Source organism: Mirounga angustirostris, unplaced genomic scaffold (assembly GCF_029215605.1).
Source record: "Mirounga angustirostris isolate CCGP_5_RB_7025 unplaced genomic scaffold, mMirAng1.0.hap1 SCAF_9, whole genome shotgun sequence".
In the NCBI taxonomy this organism is placed as follows: Eukaryota; Metazoa; Chordata; class Mammalia; order Carnivora; family Phocidae; genus Mirounga; species Mirounga angustirostris.
In genome coordinates, this window is record NW_026991717.1 from 93,659,201 (window position 1) to 93,677,957 (window position 18,757).

General features: G+C 34.9%; 1 protein-coding gene across 1 annotated transcript in view; it reads right to left on the bottom strand.

The window, feature by feature from the left end:
* MDGA2 (MAM domain containing glycosylphosphatidylinositol anchor 2) overlaps nt 1–18,757 on the bottom strand; it is an 800,528-nt gene that overhangs the window by 187,260 nt on the left and 594,511 nt on the right. Inside the window, exon 8 of the mRNA XM_045900785.3 lies at nt 3,544–3,837. Coding sequence (XP_045756741.2) covers nt 3,544–3,837 — 294 coding nt within the window. The remainder of the gene's footprint in view (nt 1–3,543; nt 3,838–18,757) is intronic.

Here is an 18,757-nt window from a genome sequence, read left to right on the forward strand (position 1 = left end):
AGAACCCCAAATAATATAATGCATGCCAAGACAAAAAAATCTGGGGTGGAATTAAATATCAAACTCTGATACTGGATCAAACAATTGATAACCACTAAAAGTAAAACTTGTTAACAATACATAATCTAAACTTCTATATGAATTCCATTTGTTTGCAGGTGTATTAAATACTGCTTAAATGTGGGTCTTCTAATGAAGGGACAGTAAGTCACGCCTTTCTCTCATAATACTGGCCTATCCTTTCTCACTTCCTGATTGGTTTTATGTACAACGAATGAAATGCCTTTTGACATTCAACTTCTAACATTGTTATCTAGCTTCTGAAATGCTTATGCATTTTTTTCTTAACCAGAGACCCATGTCTTCTGCCTACTTTATATTTTCCTGTGCACTAAGCATTTTATTGGTGGTATACTATTTAAGATAAATTGATAAAGTCACAGGCATGTTCATGGGGTATATTATGTAAACTTCTATGCATAATTTATTTTAATGGATTATTATTACCTTTTTGTTTTCATGGGAGAAGAGCATGGTATTTAGAAAATGTCTAAATTCTATATTTGGGAAGAATACACTTATTTTTGGATGAGAAGTAAATCCCCTTTTAACTAAGAAAGATAAAAGAGTCACAGAATTTTTATGGTCACACATATATGCTTATATATGTGTTTATGTTCACCTCTCTTAGATAATATACTTCCATAAAGTGAGAAAGGGAGGAGGTGAGGACAAGCTCCTGGGAAAAGAGACAGCATAAATTTTCTTCATTCAAAATGCATTTAATTTAATCACAGATCTAAAGATTTTTCAAGGAAAAATATCTTTTCAGTGTTATGGAAATGCTGTAATCATTCACTTGAATCTATTTCTACAGGGGTGGGCCTAAGTACTTAACTGACAATATCAATTAACACAAGATTTGGCTGGGTTAAATTTGGACTACTTTTAATCATTCTACTAAAACTGGCTGGTCCCCATCCCACTTCTTTGTATAGACACTGAATACAAAACTTTTAATGGATAAATTTTTCTAAATATTAAACTATGTTTGTATCTACATTAAGAGAGAACCAGAGATGCAACAAGGAAAAAAAACCCATGAATTTAGTTTCTTTACATGATTTATATACTGGATAAACCTATCTCCTTTCCAGATAATCTGTACTCCATTGCTCAATAAAGACATCACATCTGTGTTCTACACTGAGAAGCTATTTAGAAAGAGAGAGTTTCAGTTTTCTCTGACAATTTCCTTAGATGGTTATCTACCCTGCTATCTTCTCTGGAAGAGTGAGAAAACAGGGAGCAAGCTGATTGCCTGGGAGGGCAGGAGCAGTTCAGCTAAAGTAAATTCATTCTAAAAAGGCTTTCTGCAGAATAACATACCCACTTGGGAAGTTCAATTTTCAAATATTCAGGAGTAATATAAAAATAAAATGTTAAAACAAATCCGTTTTCAGGGCAGCTCCATTATAATTCCTCATTAAATCCACTGGGAAATGAGGTAAGATATTTATAGGACATATTGACTTGAAGTAGAAATTCGACAGTTTAAATTGTACACCACCTTGGGCGCCTGGGTGGCTCAGTCGGTTAAGCGACTGCCTTCGGCTCAGGTCATGATCCTGGAGTCCCGGGATCGAGTCCCGCATTGGGCTCCCTGCTCGGCGGGGAGTCTGCTTCTCCCTCTGACCCTCCCCCCTCTCATGTGCTCTCTCTTTCTCATTCTCTCTCTCAAATAAATAAATAAAATCTTAAAAAAAAAAAGAATTCTGAAAGTTTGCATATTCTATGGAGTTGGAGATCCTGGTTCTTAAAACTTTAATTCAAAATTCCCTAGAATCAATGGGCTCCCTAACTTTTATTTGTATCAGAGCGTCCCCAGAGAGGTGTGAGCAGAGTGATACTAGTAGCCCTAACAGTTTTAGGAACACCAAAGCCTTGTGCCTAATTCCAGAGGAAGCACAGAACTCTGTGATTACCACAAGAACAAAGTATTCCAAACTGTATCAGTTTCCTCTATGGTCTTGGAAAGTTTTGTTTTGTTTGAGAATTGAGGAGAAGTTTCTCTTTTTAAATTCTTTTCTCTTTTTTCTGTCTGGAGCCTGTTTTCACATGAACCTCCTACCCATGAGCTTGTCATGGGTACAAAGACCAGTGAGGAAAAAGCAATACTAAACTGCTGAATAAAACTTGCTATCTAAAAGCTGTGTTACTTGGAAACAACAAACAAACTCATAATCAATTGGAAATCAGCCAAGGTATTTGACAGATTATCAGTTTGCATATATATAGGACAAATAGCAAACTAGAATCTGAGTTTCTAAAGAATGGGGACAGGGAATGGTTAAGCAGTGCCCAGACCTTTGTTCCTCTCCAGCCCCCCTCTTATAACTCAGTCACAAATGAACTTGGTATCAGTTCCAAACATAATCCTTCCGTATCTCAATTATTCTTTCAAATTTAAAGTCCGTTAATCCAATTTGCCAACATCCTTAAATCTAATATAAAAAGAGACATTTTCGGATTAAATTCTATTTTCCACTTTCTGAGTTAGAGAGCCATAGAAAGGAAACAACATCATTGCTTATCAAAGTGTATAGTTTCATCTAATTCATTCATGTTCTTAAAGACTTTGCCACCATGTATTTAACAAATTGTACATCAATTAAAACTTCGAGCAGCACTACTGGAGTTTGAAGAGATTGTGTTTAGTCTGCTGCTTCTCTTTTGGCACTTTCTGTACCACCCGCCATCCGAATTACCAGTACCAGGGCATCCTCTAATAACCTAATGTCAAGGACAGAATTAAACTTTTTTTTTTTTTTTACATTTAGAAATTTAAGTTCTTTTAACACTAAAAGCAAATTCAAAGTATACAATGTCTACAATTTTTTTTTTTTTTGGTCAGAACTGTAACAGTGATTTCAATACAAATAATTGATCATACTTAACTCTCACAGTTAAACTATTTTCTGTTAAGAAAATCAAACAAATTCAGTACCTAATATTTGAATTATCTCAATATTACTAGATAATTATGTAATCTACTCTTACAACTTCAGATATGCAAACATAGCTTTTCAATGATTAGGTCTCCACAATTTAAGCAAAGGGATGCTTTGAAATAGGTGGATAATTTGGGCAAAGGGCATGCAAATGCCTAAAGTAGAAACAAGAACAGTGAAAATAAGAGAGTATGGTAATAGCAATTATTTCCCATCTCTACTTTGCCTCAGTGCACACGGCCAGTTTTTAACCATTAGATTTGTTGATTCTTTGGCATTAACCAAGCATGTAATACCATCGTAATTATCAAAGACACACACACACACACTGATACTGTTGTTTTCTATGAGTATTAGCTCAAGCAAGAGGCAGATTTAGGGAAAACTACAGTTTCAATTGGCTAGTGACAAGGTTAGAAACATTTTATCCTAATCCAATTCCAAAATCCACGTCATTTCACTAGCAGAATAATCGTATCCTTTCTTCCCTTGTCCCCCAATGGAACACGTGGAAAAAAAAAATATTACTTACACTGCACAATGAGCTGCACCAAAGCTTCTCTTGGTTTCACGTTAAATCCATTGTACTGGCTGGTCTGACATCTGTACGTTCCTGACATTTCTCTCGATACATTCACAATCCTCAGTGTTCCGTCATAACTCTCCATTTGCATTGAGCCATCAGGCATTGCAACTTCTTTATCCGCTCTAGACCAGAGGATGATGGGTTTAGGTTTTCCAGTTACTTGACACTGCAGTTCTATTGTGTCCCCTTCTCTGGTGACCAGAGGTGATTTTTCCTGTGGAACAGTCAGATTGGGTGGAACTTGAAATGGGAAAAAGAAAATTTTTCAAGGTTAGTATAAACTGGTAAAGCATATTCAAACACAGAAAATCATAAGGAAACAATTTCTGCTTGTTGAAGAAGTGTGACAATTCAGATGACAAAAATAATAGAGACCCTGGGAGTCAGTGGCACATACTCTCACTTAAAAGAATTCTGTATTGTTTTCCTACAACTCTCACAAATGAGGTCTTCAAACATTAGCAAAATAAATAAAACATTAAATTGGAACATGAATGGTCAACATAAGAACAATCTACTCAATGACATGTCATTATCAGCCATCAACTGGGTTTTTAACATCTGCATTTCACAGAAGAGTGATCCTGCTTGCTGAAGGTAGGATTCAGCTTTTCAGTCTTGTTTCCTATGCTGTCGTCTCTTACCCAAGGATGCTAAAAGAAAGGGATAAGAGACATTATCAACTTAGCTGGCACGGTATACACAAGTAATAGGAAAAAGAAAAAGAAGAACCTCTGATATAAAATCATAAGTTTTGACTCTGGTACAGAAACTTGCCAAACTGCTAAAATTAGGGTTTGTTTTCTCCTTAATGGAAATGGAATGGAACAATTGACTTACAATGCCACACTCTGAGAATCCACTCACCATATTCTTCTCCTTGGACTTCTAATATTTTTTTTTTTAACATTTGGATTTCATGTAATTTCCTTTTAAGACATTTTGAGGTCATTGTAAATAGTTTGTCATAATTTGCCTCTATTTCTGTAGAATTAATTCCAGGTGAACTTTCCAAAACATATTTCAACGATGTAAGAATTGTAATTTTTTCAGGTAAAGCTAATTTCTGATTTTACTGAAGATATTTATGAGAGGTTCATTTTAATGGAAATTACTTTACTGAACTGGAGTATATTTATGTTAGGGTTTAGTGAAAAGCATGAACCACTAAGAGGCAAGTACTACCCGAAGTGTTTTATTACAAAGGGTATCACCTGTTCCCACTGAAGACTTTTATTTTTTATACAAATGTACATGAAATCCATTGTATTTGTGCAATAAAACATCTATCAAAAAAGTATGTATGGCTAACTTAGAATGCCAGAATAAGAATAACCAGAAATACTTGAATAATTCTATTCTTCTGGTAAATGTCAGGTGCTCCGCTTGGAGGTAGTACTGCATATATGGATAAAAGGCAAAATTTTACTCCTAGCATTACTGTGTTCCAGTGCCCAGGAACAAAAGCAAACATAATTTTTTTAAAATATTTTTATTTTACTTTATTTATTTATTTGACAGAGACAGAGACAGCGAGAGCAGGAACACAAGCAGGGGGAGTGGGAGAGGGAGAAGCAGGCTTCCTGCTGAGCCGGGAGCCCGATGTGGGACTCGATCCCAGGACCATGGGATCATGACCTGAGCCGAAGGCAGTCGCTTAACCAACTGAGCCACCCAGGCGCCCGCAAACATAATTTTAAAATTATTTTTCAACTTATGTTGAAATGTTATTGCTCTTATTACTCATAGAGAAAAATAAATTCAAGTCCAAAATGACAGGAGAGTTGATTATCTTGCTATTTAATTATCTTCATGTCTCTTTTTTTCATTTAATTCCTTCATTTACTTCTTATTTTAAAAAACTAGTTAAATAATGCATACATCTTAGAAATTAGAAATTATGAAACACTAACCACCACCTTCTTGAAGTAGATACATACATTCCAGAATTTGACATTAAAATATATCTTTTAAAATGGTTACATTTCAAAAAGCTACATAACTAATTTGATTAAATTATTAGCTTCTGTAAATATAAAAAAGTAAATGATTTAGTTAAATAATTTGTTCTTTTTGAAATGAACCACAAGGGAATGATACAATTCTAAGCAGCGGGATGGGGAAGAAGCTGTAATATTGACTCACCCTCCATGAGAAAGCATAAAGAACGACAGCAGTAACTTCTGCATTTAACATTAATTATGCCCCTACTATGTGCCAGGCATAATTAGAGGTTTTACATTTTCATTCCCTTGATAATCCTAAGGATCAAATATTTAATATTAAAATTTAACAAATGAGAACACTGAGAATAAGAGAGGACAAATGCTTTGATTTGAACAAAATTCAAATTGAGGCTAATTTATAGCAGGTGGCCAATATTGTGACATGCTCCCTGCAGCAATCTCCAGTAAACTATGGTGTCTGGAATGAATAACTTGAGTTAGCACTGGACCTCCCTCCTCCTGATCATTACTGCTGTGCTCCCAGGGACAAATTGGACCAATCTTCCCTGCCTATCTCTTGGTCACTCTATTAGGGACAATAAAAAAGAGCCAAGGTAGAAATGTGAAGGGGTAAATGACACATTCTTTGCAAATTATCTGATCTATTTTATATCTTATGTATCTTTATTTATCTTTAAATCAGATAAAGGTATTTACCTTTCTATCTATATTAGAATATTTCATATGTATGTCAAAATTGCTTATAAAATACCCCAGCCCAAATATATATCCAAATTCAGATAAATCTTTGTGAAAGAAATGAAAATAAATGATAAATTAAAAGATTATTTAATGGAATGTTATTATTTGAAATCTTTCTTCCTCATCTCTTCCAAAAACAAGCCACATGACCTTGAGGCCAACCTTAATCCCTCCGAGCTTTAATTTCTTCATTTTTGAAACTAAGAATTTGTACTTTATGAGGTCCAAGGCTATTAATGTTCTGACTATAAAAACAAATAGTAGAACGTGAAGGACAGACATGGTGCTAAATGAAAGTGTTTATTTCCTGACTTAATAAGATGACTATTCAAAGACCTCAATACTTTAGGCAATCCTAATAAAAAAAAAAAGATGGTGGACTAGCTAAATAAATTTTTTGAGTTTAATCATGCTACGTAGTTCAAACAATTCCCTTTATACATTTATTTGTGTTATTTATTTAGGTAAACTTTCCTCCCTACATAATCAAAATTACAGAAATGTAAGCCTCAGTTTTAATCTAGATTAAAATAAAAATAGATTTTTAAAATAAATCAGCCCAGTTTTTGCTAAACAGCAAAGCCCAACTAAAATATAGTTTATTTACCATCTCTTCCATGAGGCTTTTAAAATCTTGGAATCAGTTAATCTTTCTTTGCATCTCTCTTGGTGAAGAAGACCTTATAACTTCTCAAAGTTTTGGTAGTTTCTCCCTCTCTCTCCACATTAAATTTTTCATTCTCTAGAATTCTGCAGGCAACTCTCTTAAATATTACTATAAATTTCCCTGTTAGGAGCTCTCATTTTTTTTTTTTTCTCACGGATTTCTCTCTCCTATATGTTTGTAATACAAATTCTAACTATCCCGAGGCTCTTTCAGTCTATGATTGCAGCTTAATTCTAATCTTTCAAATTCCCAAACCTAAGTGCTATTTTTTCTTGACTTAGTTTGGTAGTTAATTATCAACACACCTCATCTGCTAACTGAAAGCCATAGAGTTTTCTTTGTTTAACCATCTCCTCTTGCCCACCACTTCCAATCAGCTGCATTGGTTCCTCATTAAAATGTCTCTCATAACTGCCTATTTCTTTTCATGGCTATCGGTAGATTGCTTAGTAGAATTCATCATTTTCTCTTCTTGCGACACTAATAAGTAGTCTCTGTCATCAGTCTAATTATTCCAGCCTTCCTGCTACCCTGTCAGCTGCTTTATCATCTTAAATACAGTTTTGTTCATGTCACTATGAAAACTACAGTCCTCATCATGAGTGCTCATCATAATACTGTTTTAATTAAAAAAAAAAAACCTGAAAACAGCCTGACAGATCCATTAAATAAATCATGGTACAGTCACACGATAAAATATGCAGCCTTTTAGATGATGATGTTATAGACTTACATCTTTTGATAAAGATGCTCATATTGTTAAGAAAAGCACTTAGTGAATAGTATGAATAGCTATAATCACTATGATTAAGTGAGTAAAAGATGTTACTGAGCAATCCAAACAGTAGGATCAAGTTTTTATATAAAAAAAGACATATGATGATGAATGTTAGCAAGGAGCTTCTTTAAGGGAAGAAAACATATACTTTATATTGTTAGTATCCAGCACTCTATTTCACATGTGATTGGAACTCAGTAAAACATGTTACATTGAATGTACAAATGAAGACAGGGAGGCAATTGTGCACCGATTCAGGGAAGAGCAAGAGGCATATATGGGAAAAATATAGAGGAAAGGAAAACCCAGAAGAAACTATACGAAAACACTAACAGTGGTTCTCTCAGAGTGTGGGATTATTGATGAATTTTACTTTTTTGGTATATTTCCCTTTCTCTTTCACTCTTCTACCACATGTGCAATGCATATGAGCATGTTACAGGTTCCAAGAAGCCTGGAGAAACCTAAAATGGTAATGCAATCTATTTTCCAAAGCTCATCTGATAAAAACTCCACTCTTTAATAACACAAATGTATCACCTGCGCATGGTAACCTGGATGACACAGCCTGAGAAATGCTCACTCCCAGAACATTCATTCTCTTGCAGTTTCACTGACTGGTGAATCTCTGTGCTCTCGAACAAGTGCTTCTTTCCTATGTCCAACATATCTGGCCCTTGCTGACTTCTAGGAGCTCCTGCCTGCCTCATGTGCTGAGATTCAATTCAAATACTACCACTTTTGTGATAACTGCCTACCCCCTAGACTGGGTTTGTTGCTCACTCTTCCTGGCCAAGTATTACACCCTGTACTTGTCTGACTTGTACTTTTGGCTTTGCCCTCTCTTTTCTCCCACATCTATATCCCTGACCAGACAGCTCCTTGAAGGCACAGAGTGCCTTCTCCCTCAGAGTGCAAAGTCACTCTACCTCTAAAGTGCCCTGCTTTCCTGCTTGGCCCAAACAAGGAAGTTGGGAAATAATTGAAGAAGGAAGGGAGGGAGAGAGGGTGAGAAGAGTAAGAAGGTGAGGTAAAAAGCTGTGTATATAATAGAAATAAATATAAGAGACATAAATAGTAAAGATTTTAAAACCAAAGCAATAAATAGTGAAATGTAGTCCTTCAATAATTAGTAGCCCATAGAAGTAGCAGAATCTTCTGCAAAATATGTTGTTAGTATAGATTTCGGATGCGGTATATCTTGAGATGTGTGTGGGTGTATGAGAAAGTTGAGTCGAACAGGGACTCTTCCAGTTTTTCTTTTCTTTCGCCTTTCATTTAAAAATCCAAATAGATATAACTGAACATAATAAAAAAGAAGATATGATTTCTAAGCCCTTCAAAAAAAAAAAAAAAAAAAAAAAACCCGAATAGATAAGCTGTAAATTAAAGGGAAAAAAAAGAAAGAACTAGCTTGAGGACATGCCATTTATCATTTGTCATGATGTTTTTACATCCTTTTTTTAAATCAATTAAATTATTTTTTTCTTGAAATATTGTCTCCAGTGAAAGCATCAAACTAAGTAGAAAATTTTGAAATGTCTGCACCTTGTGAGATCCACATTTATCCATAGTGTACTCAGTAGAAAAAATTTCCTCCTGGTGAAAACACAAAGGTACATTTTATGACATATAGATTATACATGCCCCGATTTTGATTTTTCTTAAACGCTACTGTAGAAGATGCTATAATCAGAGAAACTTGAAGAGCATGATATGACACCAAAGTTTCTCATTCCAAGCATAAATACATAGACAAGTAATTTAAACTGGTTTTCTGTCAACATTTCCATTGTATCACAGACTGTGAAACAAAACAAATACAGAAAATTCAAATGTTTTTTTTCTTCATTGGGAAGGAAGCTGAGGAAATTTAATCTTTAGTCATTACTCAGAAAATGACTGGTCTAGGGCGCCTGGGTGGCTCAGTTGGTTAAGCGACTGCCTTCGGCTCAGGTCATGATCCTGGAGTCCCGGGATCGAGTCCCGCATCGGGCTTCCTGCTCGGCGGGGAGCCTGCTTCTCCCTCTGACCCTCCCCCCTCTCATGTGCTCTCTCTCTCTCTCTGTCTCAAATAAATAAATAAAATCTTTAAAAAAAAAAAAAAGAAAGAAAATGACTGGTCTATTTTCCTCACTCAAAAGAATGCAGGGGAAAGTTAGTTCATCTGAACTGTATGAGAAAATATCATGCTGTCTAAAACAAAGACATCACAATATGCTTATTATGGACTTACTGGCTTGAAACACGTAACTATTTACAGTGGACTTTAATAGTAGATATTGAAACAAACGATATATTTCTTTTAACATAAAAATTATAATAAAGTAAGTAATAAGTAGAATTTTCTCCAGAAGGACAACCAGACTCCCATTTTTAAGGATCCTAAACTAAGTATGGCATTAATTTAATTATACTTGAATTTTAGGGAGAAACAGTTTATAACACCTATGTATGTTTTAAATTAAAATGTGTATCTCTATTTAAAACATAAATAAAAGACTTCAAAAAAAAGTGTGTTTATAAAAATGACCCCTAGAGGTCAGAATCCAGGAATTCTCAAGCTGACCAGATGTATATAAAGAAATGTAAAAAAGTAAGACTCAAGTAAATACTGAATTTGTAGATATAACTAATTTAAATGAACCAAATCTATTTTTTTTTGGTAATCTTCAAAAACAACATGTAAATTTTAAAAACTTTTACAGACTGGATGTGAGTTTCATCCTTGGTGATCCTTGTGACTCCTAGGTTGGTAACATCCTTATTTCAGACCACATATTTTTAAAGAAAAGATATTCTATGACACTCGAGAGCTTTCTCAGTGTCCACATCAACAGTCCTCAATCTCTTTTTTGCTAACTCATTACAGATTAGCTTTGTAAGCATGAGACAGGCGCAAGGATATACTCAAATTTCGAAGTTTTGAAAAATCACAAAATAATTTTACATGGATGTAAAGAATGAAATAGTTTGCAATTGCAACAGTTACTGACTATTGATTTCTCATAATGGGTTATGGATAAGGAAAAGACATTAGTTAAGTGAATTTGTCAGCATGCTTACTGTAACTACTCATTTTTCTTCCATTCAAAAAAAGTATATGCAATATAAGTGAGAATAATATCATTACTCTATCTAATCCATATTTTAAAACCTCCATACACTATTTTTGGAAATATTCTAATCTAATCTAAACCTCACAGCAGATACTAACACACAAGTAAGAGTGGGAATACTGCCTTGAGACATGAAACATAAGAATGTGATGTTCTGTGGCCACTGGGGAATATTCATATGACTACAGGAAATTCGAGAATTTCCTTTGACTTAAAAATAATTCCAATCCAAGCCAGCAAAACACTTTTAAAACTAATAAGCTTGACCCATCTTCTTAACTAATATGTGTCAATTAAGATATTTAGTAAGGTGTGCTTAAAAGATTTTCCAGGTGACAAAAGAAATCCAGCATGCTAAAGATTTCTCACTTATGAATGAACCTGCCAATATTTGCTTCCTTTTAGGGACCATGACGGTAACATAAAATGTTTGATGAAAGACAGCAACACTCTATAGCTCATTTCTCATGAAAGGAATAGGAATCCCCAAATGGGTACTTATTGGAAACAATTCCTATTTTGTAAAATCACAGAGATAGATAATATGGTGAATTATGTGATATGTAGCACATAGAATGTTTTCATAGTTGTTTTAAAACATGCCAAACTTCTCTGAGCCAGAGGTTAATATGTAATGTAATATAAATATACTGAATGCTTCCTTCTGGATTATTTTTCCTCTTACAAATTAATTACTAAAATGTAATTGATTAATGTCTCCCCTCCTAAAAAGTTCTTCCCCTTTCTGCATTCATCTTTAGTAAAATCCTGTCATTCCACCATTCAGGTATCTTCAGTAGTTTTTGTGTTCTAGGATAGAGGTCTAAATCCCATTGCTTGTTTTCCTTCTTACCTGCCAAACTTTATTAAGCTACAGTGTTTCTGTGAAAAGTTCTCTATTGGATTTAGGCAGGTCTTTGGGTTCTCCTAACATTTTTGGCTCATTCCCTTCCTTCCTCCTTCTCTCCAGAAATTACTCTCATAATACCCTTCCAATCATTCCCCATTGTTTTAAGGCCCAATTTAACTTTCCAGTGTCCTTAAGTCTTCTTGAATTCTGTATCTTTTGATTATTCTCCACGTCTCTGATCACAGCATATCTAATTTACCCTACAGATGCCAGGACAAAATGCCCTCTCCCTTACAAATGTAGCTCAAATGTCCTGAGGTCAGCACCACGTTTTATCTACTTCCTTGGTACCTGCCATACCATGTGACATTTTAAAGTATTTCAGAGGTGCTTGATAAATTCTTGATTGATGGATGGAGCACTAATTCAGAAATGGGAAGAATTTAAGAAAACAAAGTGAGAAAACCATTGATGAAAAATCACTTCTTGATTATCCAAGGCTTAATTATAAAGTATATGAATTTCAAGATCATTTTTTTCACACACGAACTCTATTTTTTAATTAGAAAAGCTGCAAAAAAACCAATTGGTTTCTTTAAAGTTAGCAATTCTACTCGATTTTAATTTGGTCACAGTAATGATACAGGGAGTAAAATATCAGAAGCATTTAGTAGTATTGTGGAATTTATCCATACTATCTATGGCTTTCCTCTATTAGCAGTAAAGAAGAGGCTATTTGGCTCTATACAACAGAATGTCCATGGGGACCCATATTCTAAGACTTGTATTACTTATAGTCTTGTGGGTAAATGATATATGAAACAGGCACTTATTTTTAAACATTTCCTTACACCAGATGGTGAGCCTACTGTTTTTGTCCATGATATGAATATGCATAAATAGTTCTATCACACTGTAAATAAAAACTGCCCTTTTTTTTTTAGTTTTGCACTAACACACAATTTTTTCTTTTCCTGACTCACCTATAATAAGTCAGGAGATGGAAATAAAACAGAATTGACAATTATTTCACAAATCTGGCAATAAAACAGGAAGAAAGCACATATTAAAAACCAGCTTGGGATTGAAATACCGCAGCATTTGCATTTGGAAATTCTATGGGGGAATGTACATGCATCCAGACACACAAATACACTGCTTATTTTTGAAAGACTTGTAAAAAATCTTATTACAATGGCTTTGTTAGTTATTTGAAACATATGGGGAGAGGCAGGATCTTGGAAGGTAGCAACTCTGGAGGGTTTAGTATTGGAAGATGAGGGACACGCAGTGCCTTTCAATCAGGAAAACAACTCTGGCAGGCAACAGTGTGGCTGTTCCAACTTCCCTCTCCCAGCAGGTGCTGCTATGGCACAAGAATAGTCTCTGAGGGATTCAATAGAACACAAAGTGTAAGATGAAAGAACAAAATAGAAAATCATTCTCTAAGTGGCATTCATATTTTCCCTGCTACATAAGCTACAAGGCCAGTTGCAAAGAAACACAGGTTCCATTCTTGCTGCCTCAGAAATACATAAGTGAATGGGAACTGAAGCGAAGGACTGCTTATGTAGCATTTGGTTAAATGCAGTATTCAAGTAACTGGCATTGTTAGGATCTTCGTGTAATTTGCTTTTCCGACTTGAGCTTCGAAGAAAATATCTTCTAGAATCATTAAGATAAGTCTGCATCAAGAAAAGAATTGTCTACTTACCTCTTTGGAGAAAGACATGAAAGGATACCTTTTTTTTTTCTGTTTTTAATTTCCCTTCCCTGACTTACTGTATGTGTTTCTCAAGCACTGAAATATAGAAATAACTGGCCACTAATTAAGTATATAAAGTCTCTCATGTAGAAAACCTTTAAAAAAAACTAAGGAGCAAGATAGTTCTCCTTGCTAGTCACTCAAATTATGCTAAAATTTTAGCAAGGTAGGAGTCTGGACTAGCCTGAGAATGTTGGAAGAAATACGGACTGCAAAAGAAGCACTTACTTTTTTTCTGTAATAAGAAAGGAGGTATTATAAGAGTTAAAACATCAAATAAAGTACTAAGATCTTTACTAAAATATGACTAGGTTATATGATGAAGAGATAATCTATAACCGTTTCTGGGAAGTAGGGGACTAATTCTTCAACTCAACTTTCTATTATTCAAATTCCCTTTCATTTTTGGTAGGTGTTTTTTTAAATAATGCAGAGTAAAGCTGGAAAACAACAGTTATTTGGGTATAAGCAATCGATTAAGAATTTCAACTTTAGAAGTTGAATACTGCATTCTAAACATTTGTTATAGAACCTAAAAATAACAAGCAGGAGAGAGTGCTATAAAATTAACTCAGAGATCGTTAATTTCCTGTAATTCTTATATTCTGTAACATATTTGTGTCCTTGCCTACTTGCTCTTAAAATGGTTTATCCAAATACATTTATATGTGTGCACTATCCCTTAAATCAATAGCAAACATCCTGGGAATAACAAAAGCAGCACTGCATGTCTGAAAACTTATGTGTTATTTTAGAACTAACACCAGTTCATTTTAACACACCTTTTAGAGCCCCTTCAGTAGATAAATATCCTTAAGACTAAGGGCAAGAGAGATAAATTAGGCCGTTCACTACCTTCAAAAAGTGCACTATGCATTATGGAAACGGATAAATAGGGAGGATTCTTTGTAACTGGTAATTGCTCATAATTATTTTGAAATCAGAAGCCCCCTTTTAGTGGACATGGAGAGTTTGAAAGAGTTCTAAGTGTACAAGATTAGAAATCTTACTGGGGCTAAACCCAGCTCACTTTCCAGCTGTGCAATTTTGGGTCATCTTAATCTGTTCTCTTAATCTGCATACAAGGCTGATGAAAAGATTTTAATGATAATTTAGGATACAATGGTATAATGCACATTAGAGTATCCCCTGAACTGTGAAGTACTTTGAATTGTGTAATACACTTGTAAAGAGCAAGGTTCAGGTGTGCAGCCTAAATTCAGATCTTAGCTCTGCCACTTAGTAGGTGCATGACCTTCGGAAAGCTCTCTAACCTATGTCTCTCAGTTTACTCTAAATCAAGTGAGCATAATAATAGCAACTTTACATTTTTTAAGAGTAAACAGTATAGTATACATAAAATACTGAGCACAAGGTCTAGCATATAGTAAATACTCAATATATGTTAATTATTATGTTTTTTATCATTGCCTTTTATTGGTGAGATATCAATGACTGTATTTTATTGTTATACATATATTTCTATATTGAAGGCAAAGGTCTTGCTTTATTTATACCCATGACATCTCAAGTATTGAACACGGGTACATCCAGGGCCAAAGAAATATTTTGTTATGTTTATTATATTATATTATATATATGTATATATATACATATACATACACACATATGTATAAATAAACCTTACATTGCCACTGTCAGTTGTTTGGGAGATATATATATGCATTTCTTTTGTTCTTTTCCTGGAAAAGATCAAGACCATTGGATATATATTCATTTCAGATGCGAATAGTATTTGAAGAAGATAGCATTTTAGAACGGACAGGAATGAACTTTAAAAAATCTGAATAGAGGTCTCCCCCACTGACATCCAAGGAAAGAAGGTCGCAAATTTCTTTCATCAGACACAATAATTTGATCTGTGTGTTTGGATATTATCCTAAAATGGCACATAATACAGATATCCCAGCTCTCAATCTGCTTCTATGAAGTAAAGAGGTTTAGACATTCCGAAATACATCTATTCCTCCCTTATGAGGATGACAAAAGGTCAGTGCTGTCCATTTTCACAAAGGTCAGGGTGTTGCCATGAAAACCACGGACTGGTAAGTAAAAAGGAGCTGTCTGATCATGTTAATTATGTGATTGCTTTCCTGTGGATGAAGGAATTCTAAATTAAAAGGATGATAAGCTATAAATTATATATCAAATGCATTTTATGAAAGCATAGCAAAAGAAAGATGCTTTAAGCAATCCACAATTTATTTTACTTTCTAGAGCAACTGTTGCTCACAGTGGTAAACTCTTCAATGCAGAATGGCTAGAAAAATCAATTTGCTTCTATAATAAAAAGGCCATTTGTCTACTTGTAGAATCCATGTGACATTGTTAGGCCCCTTATAAATGATCACTCTGGACAATGCCTGTGGTTTACAAATTCCCTAATTACACCACTGATTGTGTATCACTGAATATGCCTTATCCTGTGGAAGTAGACACTACTGCCATTTTAATAAACATTTTGACATAAAATGAAGCTGGCTCTTTCACGCTTTGTCAAGAGCAAAATGAAACAATCAGTGAACACCATGTTCCATCAACAGATCAAGGCCACATGTTCTTTAGGGCAAATGAGGTTTAATTAACAGATCTGTTAGTAGGTAACTGGTCAATTAAAAAATAGGAAGAGGGGTTTTTTTTGTAACACATGAATACTTCATTAACAGATACTCTACCAACACATGATTGCATTTTATGGTCCCTTCTGCCAGTCTGTAGAAGTATAGAATGATACAATAAAAATATGAGCCTAATTTTAAAAACACATAAAAACTCATATAATGCCATTGATTGGAATGATACATAATTCATTCTGAATGAATATGTGAGTGTGAATAGAGTTTAGTAGCATTTTATTAATATGGTTTTACATTGCATTTTATTCCCAAGCAAGGATATTTCTGCTTAAATGTCAACTAAATATATTTTGTTTACAAGTATTATTTAGACAGACTTGGTGAGAGTGGACTTATGTTTCCTTTATAGTGGACTGTAATTCATACTAAATGCATTTTAGATGCAGACATTTGAACTGCCTGTCATTTTATTATTTCTACTCCACGTATTTAAATTACCAGTATATTTCATGTTGTACATAGCACCTTTCTTTAAAGTGCAATGTTAAAAAAATAAAGAAGATAGCAGGAAGGGAAAAATGAAGGGAGGGAAATCGGAGGGGGAGATGAACCATGAGAGACAATGGACTCTGAAAAACAAACTGAGGGTTCTAGAGGGGAGGGGGGTGGGGAGATGGGTTAGCCCGGTGATGGGTATTAAAGAGGGCACGTTCTGCATGGAGCACTGGGTGTTATACGCAAACAATGAATCATGAACACTACATCAAAAACGAATGATGTAATGTATGGTGATTAACATAACATAATAAAATAAAATTTAAAAAAATAAAGTGCAATGATATGCTTCACATTTCACATCTTTTTAATCTAGTCATCACTCAGAGAACATCTCTAAAATTTGGGAAGTTCTGACGTATTTGCCTGTTAGGCACTTGAGGGCAGCCCAGTGTCCTTAGTTCTGTGGTGTCCCTACAAATACTGTCACGTCCCCTTTTTCTAATGCTTTCAGTCCTGATCCTAAGCTGCTGCTTAGGCTGACTTTCGCCCAACAGGTCTTCTTAGGCCCTAATTGCTTAGTCAAAGATGTATTTGAAAGGCAGACACAATATGATTTGAGAATTGTGAGATGAATTCACTCATCAAAAATACCTTTCTCGCACTTTATCTCAGGAGCCTGAAATCTCATTATGCATGCTTCATTCCATTGAGAGGCTGTGTGTTTTCTATAAAGGACCTGGGTTCTACAGCCAGAAATGACCTATGTTCAACACCTTACTGCACTTCTTAGAAACTCTGAGGCCTACTACAGTTACTTATGCTTTCTAAAGCTCAAGTTTCTCATCTGCAAAATGAGTTTATTCACAGTAGTACCTACTTCAAATGGTGTTCTGAGGGTTCAATGAAGTTCTCATTTTAACATGTTTAGCCCAGGGGCGCCTGGTGGCTCAGTCGGTTAAGCGTCTGACTTTGTCTCAGGTTATGATCTCAGGGTCCTGGCGTTGAGCCCAGAGAGGACCCCCAGATCAAGCCCTGCATGGAGCTCCCCACTCAGGAAGGAGTCTGCTTGTCCCTCTCCCTCTGCCCCTGCTTGTGCTCTCTCTCTCTCTCAAATAAATAAAATCTTAAAAAAAAAAAAAAAGTGTTTAGCCCAGCAACTGGAATATAAAAAGCATTCCAAACATCTTAGATTATTGTGTGTTTTTTTTTTTTGTAAGTAGCTATTCAATGTTATGTGCTGTATAATTTACTTTGAATCTTCAGTGTACGGTAAAGCTTTGTTCCTTAAATTTTGTGTGGTTAGATAACGTGTTGTCACTTTAGAGGCTGCATGCTGACATTCATGCATTTCTCTGTGATTTTGTTATGCTGTAATAAAATTAAAAATAAATACTTCACCATAAACAATGTGATCTGTGTTTGTGTGCTGTAAGTTTTAATGTATATCCTAGGGTTACCATTAATATTTAAACTATGCCATTCAGACCCCAGATGTGGTTAAGTAGTATTTTAAAGACCCAACCCCTGGGTCCACCCTTCTCAGGAAGATAGGATAAGTATAATTATGTTGAGCAGCATGAGAGGATTTTTAACCTAGCATAACATTGAAAGTGGTTTCTTTGGTGAAATGAATACTCTTCAAGCTATGTGCCTTGGTTGGAATAGGGTAAGGCCTCACTCCGCTTTTGTGCCTGAAATATAAGACTGGTAAATGGGACCTAACATCCTAACACTCTTTGGAGTGATGTTCTCAGAGTAGGGGAGAATGTTGTGTTCTGTCATCCACAGAGGGCATGGTCACATGATCCAACTAGAATGTTACCTGAATCCCTCTGGAATATTTTAAGACCTGCCTTTAATGATTCTTTCATGCAAAACCCTTGTCAAAGAGTATAACTGAATTCAGAATCACTGAGAAATATCCATTTATGATATATAACATTGTACAGCATGCTGCAAGCTCTTATACTGGATTTTGAATCTGAGATTGTAAGCTTAAATCAGAATGTGCCTCTAGGAAATAAGCAAGTACTTTTGGGGCCCATTTCCCTCTCTATAAAATGAAAGGTATTAGGTAATCGAGAAGTGTCCTCAATATTTAAAAACTATGCCAGTAAATCAACATTTAGAAATATTTTTAAAATGATTTACAAAGTAGGTGTCTGGGGACCTGCCCCA